This window comes from Phalacrocorax aristotelis, chromosome 24 (genome assembly GCF_949628215.1).
Source record: "Phalacrocorax aristotelis chromosome 24, bGulAri2.1, whole genome shotgun sequence".
Lineage (NCBI taxonomy): Eukaryota > Metazoa > Chordata > Aves > Suliformes > Phalacrocoracidae > Phalacrocorax > Phalacrocorax aristotelis.
In genome coordinates, this window is record NC_134299.1 from 4570320 (window position 1) to 4587442 (window position 17123).

The 17123-nt window shown below is 41.9% G+C and overlaps 1 protein-coding gene across 1 annotated transcript in view; it reads right to left on the bottom strand.

Annotated features, from left to right (window-relative positions):
* The window catches only part of EBF2 (EBF transcription factor 2), a 144640-nt gene that overhangs the window by 393 nt on the left and 127124 nt on the right, over nt 1-17123 (bottom strand). Inside the window, exons 11-15 of the mRNA XM_075117514.1 lie at nt 13972-14060; nt 12787-12852; nt 12501-12678; nt 10753-10938; nt 8977-9144 (exon numbers count right to left, since the gene is read on the bottom strand). Coding sequence (XP_074973615.1) covers nt 8977-9144; nt 10753-10938; nt 12501-12678; nt 12787-12852; nt 13972-14060 — 687 coding nt within the window. The remainder of the gene's footprint in view (nt 1-8976; nt 9145-10752; nt 10939-12500; nt 12679-12786; nt 12853-13971; nt 14061-17123) is intronic.

Here is a 17123-nt window from a genome sequence, read left to right on the forward strand (position 1 = left end):
TTTCTTTTAATGTTTTTATGCTTTAGTGAGACCTGAGATGGCGAGACAATGACTACGGGCAACGATGTGCTGTTTCACAGTAAACTCACCAAAAGCCAAGGCCCACCGTGGCTCTTAAATGGATAAAGGAGGTAAGAGGATTAATGCAAGTCTCAGTACTTCAATTTTCAGAAAAGCCTGACCATTTTTGGGTGCTTATCTCCTGAGAGGTGTCCTTGGAGATGGACAGGGCTCAGAACTGTCCCAAAAGCCTCAGCCTTCTCCTTGCTTTCTCAGGTTGAACCCTCAAAACCATTCTTGAAAACCAGAAGGGAGCAGGGCCTCCCGCTCCGCCGGCTCATTGGCTTGCGAAAAGGGCGATGGTGTGAGCCGGGGCCGACGTGAGAGCAAATGGGAATTTGCCCGTGCGCTGCTGACGGGACCAAGCCGGAGAATTACAAGTCCCGATTCAGTGGACAATGACCAGAGCTAGGGTTTGCTCATTTAGTTTCAGTGGAAATAATGGGCCAGCCTCTCTTTCTCGCTTGGTTTACCCCATATGTCTGAAGCACTGTAGTCTTACCTGGCACGTTCCCAGAACACTGGGTTTATGTAAATTATTTATTAGTCACTCTCACTGCCTTTAATTGCAGCTATACTCCTCAGAACTGACAACAGCAACATTCGAAGCTGCCTGGAACTGGTGCTGGTCCCAAAGGTTTTGAGGGGTAAGGTAAGTTTATACGTATTTATATAACAAATGAGTGAGTCATATTTTCAAAGGGGCCTCAGTGCAGTGCAAGGTCCTAATCCTGGAAAGATTTATGTTGACTGAAATTTGTGGGATTATTCATGTGTTTAAAGCCCTGTCCTCTGAGAATTAATTTCACCCTTATGTTCATAGTGTTTAAAAAAATGCTTAGGGCAAGATCCTCAGCTAACATGACTCTTTTATTGGAGCTGTGTTGATTTTAAACAACAGTGGATACGGTCTATGATTTAATACAATAGGAAAATAGATATTTTCATATTTTATAACTGACTAGGGCTAGAAGTCCCTGCCAATTTTGGTAGATAGCTGAAAGAGAAAGTGAAACCGAACGGTCTTAAGTCAAATAGCTACTTTTTTTTTAATTGCTTAGGAATTTGCTATTATATTTCAAACAGATTTTTCAAAAGGCAAATTACATAACCCAAAATAAAGCAGGTAAATATTTGTATGCATGGGTTTTTTTGGGGGAAGGCGTGGGATGCGGCGCATTAGACGCAGAGAGATTTTCTGATAACGCCGAGGAGGCTGCTCCTTTCTTCTCCTCGCCCCCAAAACCAAAGGATGATCCTAAGGGTAGCGTCCCAGCCGGACGCCGGCGAGCCTTCTCCCTGCGCGTTAACCACATGCCTGCCTTTCTGCCCTCCAGAAGAGAAAACCTGATTTAAGTCTTGGATTGATGCCCTCTAGATTCTGCCGGGCTGGCAGCAGAGGCAAGCGCGTGCCCTTGGCTGCTCGCCGCTGTCCCGCAGGTATCCCGAAGGAGCGCTTCCTGCTCTGCTTCAGGCAAAATCAGCCAGGTTAGCTCAAAGAACTTAAACCGCTTCTCTAAGGCGCCCCGGCTGGGTCTTTTGCCTGAAGCAAATAAAGGAGCGCCTGGGCAGACGGGGCCTGGCCGGTCCATACCTGTGGCAGCCTTTTCCCCGGCGCAGCCGGAGTCAGCCTCTGGAGGTTATTGTCTGCGCAGAGAGGCAGCGGCCCCGGCTATAGCTAGTGTGGTTTAATCTGAGACACGCAGGGTCTGGTGCCAGTTTAGTTTAAACTCTGTTCCCAAGGGGGATAGGCCATATTGGCATAAATGCTTTTTTCCTGATACTATTTGTTATCAACATTGTTTTCATTTTTTTAAGCAAGGAAAACTCCCAGCTCATCAAAGCAAAGATGAAGCCCGAGTTGCTGCCATGTCTCTTCAAAAATATTTTAAGAATACTTTTAGAAGCAGCATTTTGGAAGGTTCCTTAAACTGAAGGGAAAGTACATTTTTACTTGTGCAATTAAAGATACCATGTTATCCAGCAGTCCTGGACTCAAACTAGTGCCGGTAGCAGCAAAACTGCCATCTGCAACCAGGAGGAGTATGTTGTTACCCCTGGGGTTCTGGTGATCCCTCTTCTGCCTCCTCTCCTGAGCAAGCAGCAAGTCCCTGCTTCCCTCTCCTTACTTTTGCCCCCCCCCCCCCCCCCCCCCGACCAAGTCTGTCTGTCATTCCAGGTTGTAGGTGCTCCGGAGCAGAGCCCCTCCTCAGAACCACCCTCATCACTTAGGATGGAACCTGCCAGTGGACAGATTCAGGTGAAACTGTAACATAACATAGAAAGGACAAGCAAAGCGTAACTGTTTCACTGGCTTTTCATCCTAATGTGGGAACTTCACCTCCTTCTGCAACGAAGAGCGAGGAGGTTGAGAAATATCGACGGACATTCTCACCTGGTTTTCCACAGCTCATCTAAATGGCTTTGCTCTGTGGTTCTCTCTCTTTTTACATACCCTCATCTGTCCAGTTCCACCCCACCTCCACTCCCCTCTGGGGCTGCACTGTCAAAAGCCTATTCCCAGCCTGTATTGCTTTTTATTGAATGTTTGTGAGGTTTGGATTAAGGTCTTACACTGCTAGCAAAGCTGTAATTATTTTTGCCTGTATTACTATATATTGAATCGATGTAACTTTTCAATAAAGGTGGTTCAATGCAGGACACTCCCTGATGAGTTGGGAATATAGAAACCACAGTCATTATACCACAGGGTCGGTTTTTTTTTTTTCTTGGAGGGAAATGGAAAAAGAATTAGAGATGAGCCTTATTGTATTAACCTTGACAGCTTGCAATTATCAACTGAAACACTTGATTAAAATTGTCACAAGGTTGGAGAATTTTTTTATAAATAAATAATCAAACATGGATAGTACCCAGATGCTATGGTGATAGGCACCTTTAATGGGTGTAATTAATAATGATCATAAGCCTAGTGTATACAAGTGGCCCCTGAAAACGCTGCCTTGCTTTGTAGCGGAAAAGGACTCGCTGTAATTCAAACAGCCACTTGGCAAGACCGGGAAAGGGGCTCAGTGCTCTGCAGATGCACAGATGTACACACGCGTGCGCCCACGCTGGGCTAGTTCTTTGGGTCTCACAGGTGCTCCTTGGTGTCTAAATTACGACCTGGTTTAAAAAACTGCCTTCTCCAGAAGGTGGGTGTGAAGCGCTTTGAGTCACTGTCATGTGAAACGTCTTGCCCTCTCGTTTGGGTCTCTTCTTCTGCCACTGACTTTCCAGCAAATGCCAATTGTGTTCTTCTGCAGCTCCTTGAAGAGGCAAACAAAGTGCTCCAGCGGCGCTACCCTGCGCGTCTTAAATGAGCGCCCCTACCTGCAAGGGCAGCAACATCGCTACGCGCGAGCTGGCCTGTGGGTGGAGGCCGGCTTGCGCCGTGCGCGCCCCTGCGCTGGCGGCAGCAGAGCTGGCTTCTGTGTAATTGGGGCTAACAAACGGCGCGGCTCACACCTGCAGGCTTCACCTTATTGCTATCGCTGGCTGCCACCACGGCTGCCACGAGAAAGCGTGCGGTTCTACTTTCAATATTAAGGCCATGGAGACGTTTTTAAAACAACGCACCCATTTATTGTCTATCATTTATCGTTACGTAACTAATCGGTTGGACAAGACAGAGAAAAGAAAAGCTTTTCAGAGGAAAACACAGCTGGCTTTCATTTAGCAGAAAACATCAGTGGCTTGGATGAGGGGCACCGTCATCCTTTATATTAGAATGTGAGTGAGTGAACTAAATTACAGCTTCTGTGAAAGCTGGTTCCAGCTAGACACTAAAAAGTAGCCAAAAGCTTTGAGTTTTTCCTAAAGAAAGAATTTCTTTTTATTTTTTTCCTCCATAGGAAATAAACACTTTTTTCCACCCCCAGAAATCCTTCTGTATTTGGATGGAAGATTTCCATTCATCCACACATGAGCGTCAATCCACAGCCAGGTGAGATACTTATAAATAAGCAGGATTTTTTGTCTTTTTTAGATGATAAGCAAGTTAAACTATATATTATGTAACAGGTTTTTTAAAAATCTAGACAAAACCACTGAGAGCTAGAAGACAGAGAAGTTAATTTGGCCTCACCTACTGAGCTGCGCTGATGCAGTTACTGTCTCACCATGGCGCTGAGCTTTGTGCGCACGAAACGCTGCCTGAACAATTATTTTGATTTAGTTCAGGTTAATTAGGAACACCCTTAAAGTCAAAATATGTGTTTGCAAAGTCATATATGCAGTAGTTTAATTATTAAAGAGCACAGGGATGTATAGCCATGCTGCAGTTATATACTTTTCCAATTGCACAACAAAGTGGCTAAGTTTTCGCCTGCAAAGGAGACGTCAACATTGACTCTTACCCAATATCCTCTGTTTTTGCGTGTGACACCTAAGAGTCTTGAATATTTTCTTCCGTTTAAAAAAGGCAGATTTGTGTTTTCTCCCATTAAAAAGGGAGCTCATGTCTTGCCTGAGTAAGTCTGTGACATACGATGAGCTACCAAAATTAACATGCCATCAAATGAAAGATCCATAAATAATGGGAACAGGAGATATTTTTGTTTAGTTAAGTGTTAGCAAGAAGTTTTAAATATCTCTTAAGGTTTTATTTATTTTGAAGCACTCCGTGCCGCTTACATCTCTGCCAATAAACTGGGGAGAAAAATGTACTTGATCCTTGCAACGTATCAAATTTAATCAGATGACAGATACATATTTTCCATATACATTGACATCATGTATATATCATTTGCAGCCTTTGGCATACTTAAATCACTGCCTAGGCTCTGGAATCATTTTGATCCAGGCAGAAGCATATTGCTGAACACTCCCCATGTAGAAATGGCTCAGCTATTTTTACATGGTCAGAATCTCTGTTAAGAGTTACTTTAAAATGCTGTGTCTTAAGTGTTGACTGGAGCCAGGCTTCGGCACGCAGCAGGTCAGGCACCGGACTGGTAACAATCAGGAACCGCTGCCTTGTCAGTGCGAGCCGGCGTTTCGTCTGAATCCCACCCCTTCCAAACTTTTCAGAGCAACTATTTTTCTTGTTACCTGTTTGCACAGCCTTTTGATGCAAGGGGACTGGAATCCCCAGCGCTGTTGACATCCCTAACTTTGGCAGGACAAGATAGTAATAATTAGGGTCTTCAACTCAAATACCTGTATTTCTTTAGGGAATAGCCCAGATGGCCCCCTTGCTAAATTGAGGCTGGTCCTAAGGGTATCAGACTTCGATACCTTTTTAGATTGGCCAGGATCCTGATGGCTAATGGAACACCTGACCTTCTGGGGCTTGCCTGCGATTCCTTGTAACTGAGCTTGCATTTTTACGTTGAGATGTGCTGAGCTGGCCAAAGGTAATCTGGGCAGTCAGCGGTCCATGCTGTTCCAGCAGTTTCCAATTTGCTTGCTTTTCCCATCAGCTGCCTTCCACCCGAGATGAGTTGATTAGGCATTTGTGTACTTATCACGCCGTGCGGCGCCACGTCACATTATATCGTTCCAGTGCCTTTTTTAAACTGCCTTGACATATGACATGAATGGAGCACACAACTGTTCTGATCAGGATCACCTGCTCTCAATTTGGAGAGCATATAGAAGCGAGCAGTGGCCAGTATGGCTTGCTGCTTGTTCTCCACCTATCAGGTCCTGTTATGTTGTAAGAATGTATAGCAGATGGCAGGTGAAAGAGGTAAGCAAGAACACATGGCACGGGGGGTTATCTGAGGGTACTGCACGTGCCTTGGCTGTGTTGTGCAGCCTGAAGCTGAAAGTCAGTAGATATGCAAGTTTCATGCTTAGCTAATACTTCTGGGTTACAATATATTTCCTACCAGCTGTCCCTACCATCTCCAGCAGCTTTTAAGCATCATCAAGACTTTCCTCCCAAAATACATTTCTGGAAAAAAATTTCCAGCAGTACCATAAACTGCCTGGAATAATGGGAATGCTGAGCTGAGGATGAAGCTTGTACAGCTCCTTCTTTTTAAACCAGTTTTAATCCAGGCTTAAACACTGCTGTGGCTAGCATACGTGGCAGCTGTATTCTAGAGTTTCATTGCTGCGTCTAAGTAGAGTGGCATGCCCTGAGGTGCTGGTAGTATTTCTAATGTTCTTTTTGCAACAAGATGCAGTAAGTAGGGTGGAGCCTGTAGCACCAGGAAACTTTTGCCTTTGAACAAAAGATGTAGCCAAAAAACATTGTAAATGTTACATTAAAGCGCAAAAAAGTCCCAGCTGGGGAGATGTTTTCCCCGTATTACGGGCGGGGAATTTGAGAGGTAACATTAAAACGTTTGCCTGATGTGCTTTGGGCAGGAGCCTGCATGTACTTCCTGCTTGCTCTGTGCTTTTGCTCCGCTAGCTCCAGCAGTATTTACTGATGCCTAAGCTTGATAAATAAATAAATAAATGACATTACCAGCACATCAATTCTTAGTTTCTAGTACAGGGCGATGGCAGAGCAGAGGAGACGACTAACGGTCTCCCATTGCTGCAGCATGGTAAGTCCATTCAAGAAGCCTCTTTGGGACCCTCCTGTTGACTTTCTGGCCACATCTGTCTGTCAGCACTGTGGGAACGTTAGTTCAACTATCGGGCTCTGTCTGGCTCCTTTCCAAAGCATGTGCTCCCCAGCTTGCCTCAATTTAAATATTTTAGTTGGAAAAAGGAATTTGTATCTATGGCTGAAATAGTTAAATAGTTACAGAGACTTGGCATAACAAACCCTGGGCAGGTGGGTTCAATGCTGTGAAGCAACTACTACCCTTGCTGTGAGTCACATCAGTTGTCGCTCGTCGTTGCGGTCTGACTGACAAGTCCCGTTGTACTAGGTACTGCAGCTGCTGAGAACTTGTTCTTTAAATAACTAACTGTTGTAGTGTATTACTAAATTTATGTATCAGGGTGTTGATGTGCAAGGAGACATCCCGCAAAGGAAGGGATGCGGCTAATAACTTTTTTATATTGGTTTATTCACGCCCAAGTCTATATGCGCAAGCTGTTTCAGTAAGTCGTCATAACCTGAACTGACAGATTTAACCCTGAACACCTCAGGACTGGACTTTTGTCAGTGAAAATGCACGGAGGTGAGGACAGGGATTTTAGCTTTGAGATTTTATGTTCTACTTAATAGTAAACTTCCATTTTTAGACTCTTTCATTGATTGCTAACTTATAGATTGGATAAAATATGTTGTAAACACTAAATGGCACCAAATGGTCTCTGGTACTTCACCTGTTTACAGAAGGATTAAAAAAAGAGATAAACTCTTGCTAAGCAGAGCCTTGAACTGACAGGACAGACATGGTAGGTTAAGGAGAAGTATTAACTTAAAAAGTCAGAGGATTTTTAAAAATCTGTCCTTTTTCTGCCTCCCAGAAATAATCTGAGTGATTTTCTCAGTGACTTGGTTTGTGGTTAGCACTACCTTAGGTAACTTCTTAACAATTAGGCCTTCTCAACACAGCAGTTAGACACGTTTAACTTTAAAGCAGACGTAAATCTACTCTGAATGCACTGATTTGTCTTTAGATTACAGCACTATCCAACTGGCTTAAGCCAAACAAGCAAACTGTTCTTAAGCTGATAGGCCTTCCTAGTGAAACGTTTGACTAAATCAGTTTAAAATTACACTACTTTGGAATAGTTCTTTAAAACAGCTAAACCCTCTCATTTTTTATAAAAATGTGATGAAATCAATACATCCCTTCATTAACTGATACCATGAACAACTCCCACCCCCCCAAAAAAAAAAGAAAAGAAGGAAAAAAGGTAACTGCAGCCCCGACAGTGATGATGACTCTTTAGACACCATGGTCACACAAAATATTAACAAAGGTAAACCCATTTCTAAATGGTTTAGCTGAAGAGCTACAACTTTTGGGCCAACAAAACTTTCTATACCTATAGTTTGAAACATTGCTTCAAATCCTTCTTTTCATCCTCTTTAAACAGAGTGGAAAAAGATGATATTCCCTGTCAACACGATACCTGTGCATTTACGTGGGTAGCTCAATGTCTCTCATTAATGGGGAGAGGATGATCTTAGAGAAACACAGTTTCATATAATTGGGGCAGGGGAAGAAGCTGTTTCAGATATATAGCAGAATTCTATAAGTTAGCTTTTAAAAATGTAATTGTTTTTGTTCAACACACTTAGAATTTCCTTATTATATAAAATAATCACAGTTTATGTAAGCCCCTGTGGCCTAGCAAAGGATTTACAATGCACCCAAATCAACAGGTGCGGTTTGTAGGGCTCATTTTAGAATTACCACTGGCTCTTGGCATGGCTGAATTCCCAGAGTTGTGTTTTCTACGGTATCTCTAGTGAAGTCTGAAGGAGCCAGATGACTTCTCAGGCCCTATAAAGGCTTTTTTTATAGAGACTTGGAGCGTATTTATGTGCCGCATGCCCCCCCACAGCCTATTAAAAGAAAGAATTTAGTACAGCTTTCCATTCTTATCTTAATACTCACATTTGTTTTGCAGATCACCTTTAAAAAGGCTGTAAATGTACTATAGGGCTCAATTCCCGGTATGAGCCTAAACCTTGCAGCAGGTTTCAAGATATTGGCTGTTACGTACAGAGCTGTGTATTAACTCTGCAGGGCAGACGTTTGTTTTACAAGTCCCTGACGCCTAAGGAGAAGTCATTCCTCACAAAAGAGCTGGTATTGAAATGCAGCGTGGGTCAAAGCCGCCTTGGTATAAATGCGTGTCTGTCCCCCTGTTGTTTTAAAACCAAATAGACAAAGCTTGGAGCGTTGCTTTAATCCAGTTGGATTGGGTCAGATATACACTACTGAGTCCTGTAATACCAGTGTAATGGTATTCAGATGATTACTGTATTTACCCAGACTAACGCAGTGTGCTTTACATGCGCGGGCTCAATATTAATTGTACGTTTCTTACCTCTAAACCCATTTCCATTGCCACTAGAGCAGGCAGGAGAGGGAGACCCTTGGGGTCTGATGACAGGAGCAAAGGCACTCTTCTGTTTGACAGCAGGAAAGACGGAAGAGGAGAATGGAAGGATGGAAGAAGTGCTGGAGGAGCCAACTGTTGGACTTGACGACATTACTGCAAAAGAAAAAAGTGAATCCTCATCAGAAATTAAATCATAGAAGCTTGGTAAAACTGCTTAAAACGTCTACCTGCCGATTACTCATTTTCCTTCTTAAAGAAGATCTCATTCTCGCATTGATTTGGCTGTTTACACTAAGTCTAAAGTAGAGAGGTATTATAGTGAATAGTCTGGAAAAGAGAGTGCTTAATTCTTTTAAAACGAAGGGTGAGGATGTCAGAAAATGGTAAGTCATCGAGGGAGAGGGAGAGTCCATACGAACAAGCAGTAGACAGTAATGGCCTGTCCACTTACAGTCTGTGCTTTGGAAATTGGGGAGGCACGGTAATTCCTGTGCCCACCCCGCAGCATTTTAAAAATGAAAATTTCCTTGGTCAGAGTTGAGGGGGGATGTTTAAGCTGTTGCTTAGATTTGAATCTAAACTGGCTTCTTTTTAAAGAAGTATCTTGCAAGAAAAAGTCCCATTCTATGTCCAATAGCTTGTTAAGCAACAGTTTCTTACCTTCCAGAAAAGTATCAGCTATTTCTCAGCAAACCAAGGAACAAATAACCATATTTCATGTGAGTTCAAGTGGATCCCCAAGTCTCATGGATCTATTAGTTGAAATCAGAATAACAATATGCTGCAGGCCTGGTTGTTTCCTTACTGATGTCAATGGCAAAGCTCCAGAATAGGGAAAGTATCAAAAGCACTCAAACATCCTTTGAGTTGCACCTTAGCCTTAAATTACAGCTGAAACCAGGAGGATATTGTTTAGCAGGTTTCAGACCAGCAGGGAGCCATCATCGTCACTGCACGGTGGGTCAGTCCTCATGCAGATGATGTGAACGTACATAAAATACAATAACATTTTGCAGGATACCAGGTGTTTTCCAGAAAGGCACAATCCTGACATTATTGGCAGCTATAGCCTCCGTAAACGACGGTGTGGGTAAATGATTAAATAAGTCAATAAGTAAATAGCTGTTTAACTGTTTGTCCTCTTTTATATATATATTTATATAAAAAAAATTAAACACACATGCTCTTGCTAGAGGGAAACTGAGGCACGAAGGGAAGAGCGACTTGCTCATGGTAAAACTAGTAACTAGAAATGCGATAATATGAACTTCCAGAACTTAACTCCATCATTGTTATATTTCTGGTTAACAAGGTAATAGAGTTTCACAGGAAATTAATCCACAACTCAGCTCTCAGTTACTGTTGATGCAGGTCATACACATAGAATTATTTTAGAGTGGCTTTTAGAGAGGATTCAGAGTGGTCTCTGTGCTGAAAGTGATGGCTGCTTCCTTAAACATCTAAAGTTGTAAATTGTACCCTATTTCTCAATGTGTCACTTAGGAATCTGTAAAATGATAAAAAATGAAAGAAACACAAGTAGGATGCAATATTCCTCTGTTTCTGAAAAATGGAAACACTTTCTAGTTCATACCAAAAAATACCAGAACTCAGATCAGAACCTTTTACAAAAATGTTCACTAAATCTTGAGAACGTCTCTTGAAGGACAACACTTGCTGCATTATTTTTGTTTGTTTTTGATGTGGAAAATTAAATTAAGCAGGAGCAAGAATCGAATCTAAAAGAAGCAAAGCACATACGTCCGTAGGGGGATCCTGTTGGAGAGCCGTTGATGAACCCAGGTGAGCCTGGAACGCCCAGGTTTGACATGGGGACGTTGCTGTAGCCGTTCATGCTATTGCTGGAAGTGCTGTAGTTAGACTGTTGAGGTGTGGAACTGGACGAGTAACCGCGGGGGGAGATGCTGCTTGTATTACGAATGTAACCTGAAAAAAAAAACCCCCCACATTTCAAAGCATGTCAATGGATTTGCCTTAAAACTTTCTCCTATATATTCCTTGCTTAAATAAATTACTTATTTAAATCCAGATTAACTGAAACATTTAAGCAAGTACCGTTAAATTCAGTGGATTTCAAGTCAAGCAATATTAAGTTTTAAAACAAGGTGGGACACTAACTTTTTGAAGTGAACTGATGTATATTTGTCTAATCAGATTTGATTTGTTAAAAGTAGAAATTCGTTCTAACACCTGGAAAAAATGTGTATGCTCGTCTTTTTCTGAAATAGAATTTATAACATCTGCGAGATTTTCTACAATTTTAGGGAGGAGGTTTTACTTTCCAAATTATTGATGAACTACAACTAAAGGAAGTGCATTAATTGCACTTCTAATTATTATTTACACATCATATATACACTATTTATATTTTTTATATTATTTACAACATATACACATTATATACACTAATTAATTTCCCCATAAGGGGAAATTACAACCTATATATAGTTTGCAGCTTGACTTTGAAGATACTCTACTTGGGGGAAAGAATAAGCTGGATAAGTAAAAACCAATTTTTGTCTAAAAAAACCCCATCACAAATATTTGAGAACCAAAATTTAGCCCCTTTTGTCTCCAAAAAGGGACTTGAAGAACACTATAGCTATCGGCGTTAAAGTACAAGGCTATTATTACAGCTGCAAAAAGATTTTCCATGGAACAGCTTTCATCAGAAAGATGTGATCCAACAGCACTTTAAAAGTGGTTCCCATTTATTTCTGCCCATTTATATTAGGAAGTATTAATTCAGAGCTGGTAAGACCTTATTAAAAAACCTAGCAAAATTATCTACATGATGCCTTTTGACATGGCATATGTAATATTAACTTCATATGACATGGTTTTACTGCCTCAGAGTGTTAAACACAGCTCTTCTTGTAGTCAACCACAGGCTGTACGTTACTGGAATCAAGTGCTAAAAACCAAAATATTCAAGAGTCAGAAAATGGCCAAAGTGGATATTACTCCCTTGAGGTATTACTGTTAATATGTCATTTTATGGCACATTGTCCTAACAATCAATAATATATGTGGAGTAACTGTAATACGTACAACATGTGCAAGTTGGTAAAATTAACACTGAAGAAGCAGCCTTAAAAAAGAAGAAAGAAAATGCCCCACCTCTTTAACTGTGAATTTTTTTTCCCAGTTACTGTCCTTGTCTTTTATGAAAACAGAGATCTAACAAAAATAACCAACCAACCAACCAGCAAAAGGGTATTGAGGGGAGCAGGGGAAGAATTCAGGGTTAAGGTGGTACCAGAAAGTGCCCAAAAATTATTTCAGCCGTAGGTAATCTGGTGCCTGGAACCTGGTGCAGACACAGTATCATCCAAAAGGGCAGCACACATCCATTCCCCATCCTGGCAGTTTAAAGCCATCTTTCTTCATACGCTGAGCAGGTAGAGAAGTTGAGAAACTACTATGGACGCAACTGTGATTCAATTTTTCATTGTTTGAATCAACACTATACTACTGGCAGTGCTTACCTTGGTTGTTCCCCTGTGTCGACTCTGAAATGCTGACGCCTAACTGGCTGCCGTAGGAGTTAATTCCCATCATGCTGCTGTGAGCAGGAGAGCTGGACAGTGCAGGGATCTGTGCGGGATTCCGTGGTACGCTGTAGAGAGCTTCTGCGATGTCTGCAGCTCGTTTCAGAATGATGTCCTGCAGAAGGGTAGGGGCAAGTTCAGAAACGTGCTTGGAGAACTTGTCTAGTGTTTATTACGGGACCTGAACCTACACCGCTCCCCCGCTGAGCGCAGTCATTCTGACCTGGTTGTTGTGTGGCGTTCCGTACAGTGCTTCAACTAGGTCAGCAGCTCGTTTCAACAGCATTTCCTGGAGGATGAGCAGATGCATAACATTGACATTTTTAACAGAAAAGGATTTCAGTGCAACTAAAACCACAGGTGAGTATTTTCTGAAGTGACTAGTGTTTGTGTGAAAACTGGGGCCCTTAAAGAGCTGTAATTTGCCACTTATCTGAAAAATTGAACCCCTTAAAGTATCTCAAACTAGACATGCAAAATCATCAGCCGCCTCAGAAAGCGTTGGCGTGCGGGCAATGGATGGATGCTTCCGCCGGCAGCGCCGGCTGCGGCCCAGGGCTCCAGCGTGGTCCTGGCGCTCTCCAGCGTCCTGAACCTGCCCCGAGCACGTCCGCGATGCAGGCGCTTGCGGCCGTACCCAACTGAAATAGGAACGCCGGTCCATACTGCATTTCAATCTACTCTTTGACATAGACACATAAAAATTGGATTACTCTCCACATCCGTTTGGGCTCAATAATGGTAACTAAACAACTAAACCACTTTAGCTATCCTATGTTACCTCTGGTTGTAGGGAAAAAAATTACGCTGTATACTAGCTGAATACAGTAGTCTTTCATCATGCAAAGATGCTAATAGCTGTAGTCGGTACCGCACTAAAATCTAGGCATACAGTCATTAATGCCACACTCATTGTGCGAGGTGCCGCATCAACACAGCGTGCAGCATTACAGCTCCATAAAACCCTGAGTTGTTTCAACACATAAGCATTAAGTGTTTTTTTACTAAAAGAGTCCCTTATAATTAGATTGCTACAACAAATCCTTTATGTCTGTCATGTGTCATTTATGTTCAGAGATTTACCAATATGGATAAATGCAAAGAGCCATAAATATGACCTGGGAAAATACCTGCGCTGGCCTCTCATTTTAGCAGCAAAAAAGAAGTTCGCAGTGTTTGAGCTCTAGCTATTTGATAGCTGGATAGAGCTGAGATAGCTGTTTGAACAGACGAAAATTAGTGGTAGCTTTGGGTTCTACAGGGTCAACTTCTCCTTTGGACCTACAGCTAATTAGTGATCTGACGTTCCCATGTAATTGTCATTCAAGATACAATTTTTTCTCTCTTGTGACTTAGAAATGAAAGAATATGTTTAGCAGTCTCAGTGAAATGCTGAAATATATTTTACCTTAGCTAGTCTTTCAGGGTCACCAGGATGTCTTGGGATGACCTTTTGCAGTCTTTGGAAACCATAATCTATGGTAGGTTCATTTAAAGCTGAAAGGAAAAGAGAAGAAAACCCCATAGATATCTTTGTACAACTCTTAAGTTTCATTACCTACGAAAGATGGCTTTCATAGTTTGCCACAGAAAAACCTCTCCTTGCCGGCGTTCCTAGAAGGTGTACGTTGCCTCCCACCCAGGCGAGCCCTGATCTTGGTGCGTAAGACTGGCTGAATAGTAAGCTAAGCTTTACAAGAACTCCCGCATGAGGATCCCTAATGTCTTGTCAAAGGCAATCCTTTACCGCTAAGAAAGCTGGGACACACAAGTTATTAATGTCAGACCGTGTTACACAGATGAAGCCCCCCCCCGACTCCTGGTACCCCCAACTCCACCCATTTAATTGTACAGATGTTTCTGCCATTATCCGCGTAATGAACTGCGGGTGCTCCTGGGCGATCCCTCAGTGTGGCTGTAATTTGTTAAGTAACGAATTAGTGATATCTTTCTGCTTACACTAAGCCTTGAAAGAAGTCTGTGCATTCATGCGTATACACATGCGTGCACGCGCCCCCTGTGCCCGCTCATCCCGGTGGGCACAGGCAGCCTCATTTTATGCCAGTGTTCCAGAAGATGCAGGCAGAGGCAGCTATGTTGAAGCAAATGACCAAATTTATGTGAACGCTGCATGCTATTTGCAAAACTTCTACCTGAAAGTATTCCAAAGGGTTACACGAGTGAGTTTGGTTTTCTTAATGAGGGACCAACAAAAGCATGACCCCTGCACCTCTAACTGCTCCAGTTTCCAATGCTGACTTCTATCAAAGGCTTCTATCTATCAAAGGCTGAGGGAATAATTTGAAAAATACAGCAGGGAAGCATTGGCACAAAACCCTCCTTGAAGGATGAATGCATTTCCTCTGGACAAAACTGACCACGGCAGTAATAAGCAAGTTATGGTACAAACGCAGGTTGGAACAGGTCGTCTACTCTGATCGTTATACAGACAGAAACCAAGGGTACCGTATTTGCTCATCTAATAAACACGTTACACACACAGAGCCCCAGCATTTTGCCATCACAAAGTAGGGCACAGCTATTCATTAGACACATTAACGTCTCCGATTGTGTATGGCTGTTATGCATACATAGCCACTTCACTGTAATGATGTTAATCTCTAGTGGATAAACCAAGATGTTTTGACCCAGATCCTCAGTTAGTAATAGCTGGTAGAGCCCTACCGGCATCGCTGATGATTTCATAAGACTTCAGACACATTAATACTCTCTACTATGAAATCGTGGCAATAATAATCTAATTTCTGATGATTCAAAATTAAACATCAATTCAAATTAACACAGAAACCAAAAGTCAGTTCTGTAGCATTCTGCGTACTCACAGGCTTTGACTGCCTCTAATACATTAGGATTACCCGTGTTTACTAATACGGTTAACAGGGAGGTATTTTTAGAATTTCCTTATACTTCAGATGTGCTTTATACTTCAAATGACACGTTCACGCTGAGACTCTTGCAAAGAATTTCATGACACATTTACTAAGTAGCATATGTAATAATAGCCCCATCCTCACTCAGCGCTAGCTTCTTCCATCCTCTTGTACCGTTTGTGGTTCTTTAGAAAAAAAAATAATTATTATTTTAAATAGCTGGTGACGTCAGCACAGCAGAAAACACCTCCCTGCAAGAGACGCTGATGGCACTAATTGAATCTTCCAAAATACACTCAGCGCCTTACAGGACAACCATCCCGGACACCAGCAAAATGAAACTATCAAGTGAGACAGACTACTATTCTGATCTAAATTCTCTGTTTATCTGTGTCCGTCTTTGGTATAACGACATGAAGGTAAAAGGTCATGTTCCCCACTGAGATACATTTTATATTTACTTTTTATTAAATAATTATGGCATGGCATGAAGTTTAAATATTACAAGAGATAATCAAATGGGAATTGAGTAGAGAAAACCCAGACCTGAGAATTTAGTCTTGGCTATACTTAGAATGTCTTTGCTCTCCACTGGGAGCCATTCTGGTTTGCTTAAGGAGTTTAATAATACACATTTCAACTGCCACAGGATCTACATCCCATTTGGGAAGAGGGGTTTTTTTTGGGGGTGGCGGTTTTTGCCAATAATCCTGAGAATTATAAGCCAATTCTCTCAAGAGCCTATACATCATGATGTGCCATTTCTCTTCCTGATTACATGCCTAATCAGTTAAGTTATATATCTTAAGCTAAGCAAAATCAATGTAAAACATATAGGAATTTAAACATGTATGTATACATAGTTCGCTAAAAATAGCTAATGGGAATATACAAAATGCTAATTCAGGAAGAAGAAATTGGCCATTGTTCAACAAACATTTTTCCAATGGATTGACATGGACATTTTCATTCTGATAGATAAATAGCAGCAAATAATTTCCCAACAATGTTGAATTGTTCTGAGAAGGACTTGGCCATTTTGAATCAATGTATATATTATGTCTTTCAGCACAAAAGGTTTTCTGTACGGCTTGCAACAAAATTGCCTACTACTGGTTCTACTCATTAATGAAACAAAAAGATCTCTGTCATGAAATCCTGTTCAAAACCAGTGTCCAACGTTTGTAGAAGTAAATGGTGCCTTTCCAACAAAAGGGCAGGGTGTAGAATCCACCAGCGAGTTTAAAGAGCTTCACCACAATACCACCTCCACGGAGGAAAAAGCTACTGGCTCAGCAGTGATTTATCTATGTGTTACCTAGAAATACGCCAAAATTATATCCAAATGCTTTTTGGTTCATGGATCCAGAGACCATCAAGGGGTCTGACACAGAAGCAGGCTGCTCATTATTTCCTACAGCTCTCTGAAATGAAACCCCCCAGAAAACTGATTCAGGTACAGCAAAATCCCTTTGGCAACTCTCAAATCCAGCGTTTCGGGCACAAGGGGCCTCTTGAATTTCCCAGAGCACAGTTTAACAAAATTGTGCATGACATGATATAACGTATGCAGAAAAAAGAGCAACCATCCAGTGAATAAACTGAATTGTCGGTTAGTCTATAAACTTCACTCTAGCATAACTGTTTGAACAACAGAATTGTTACAGTC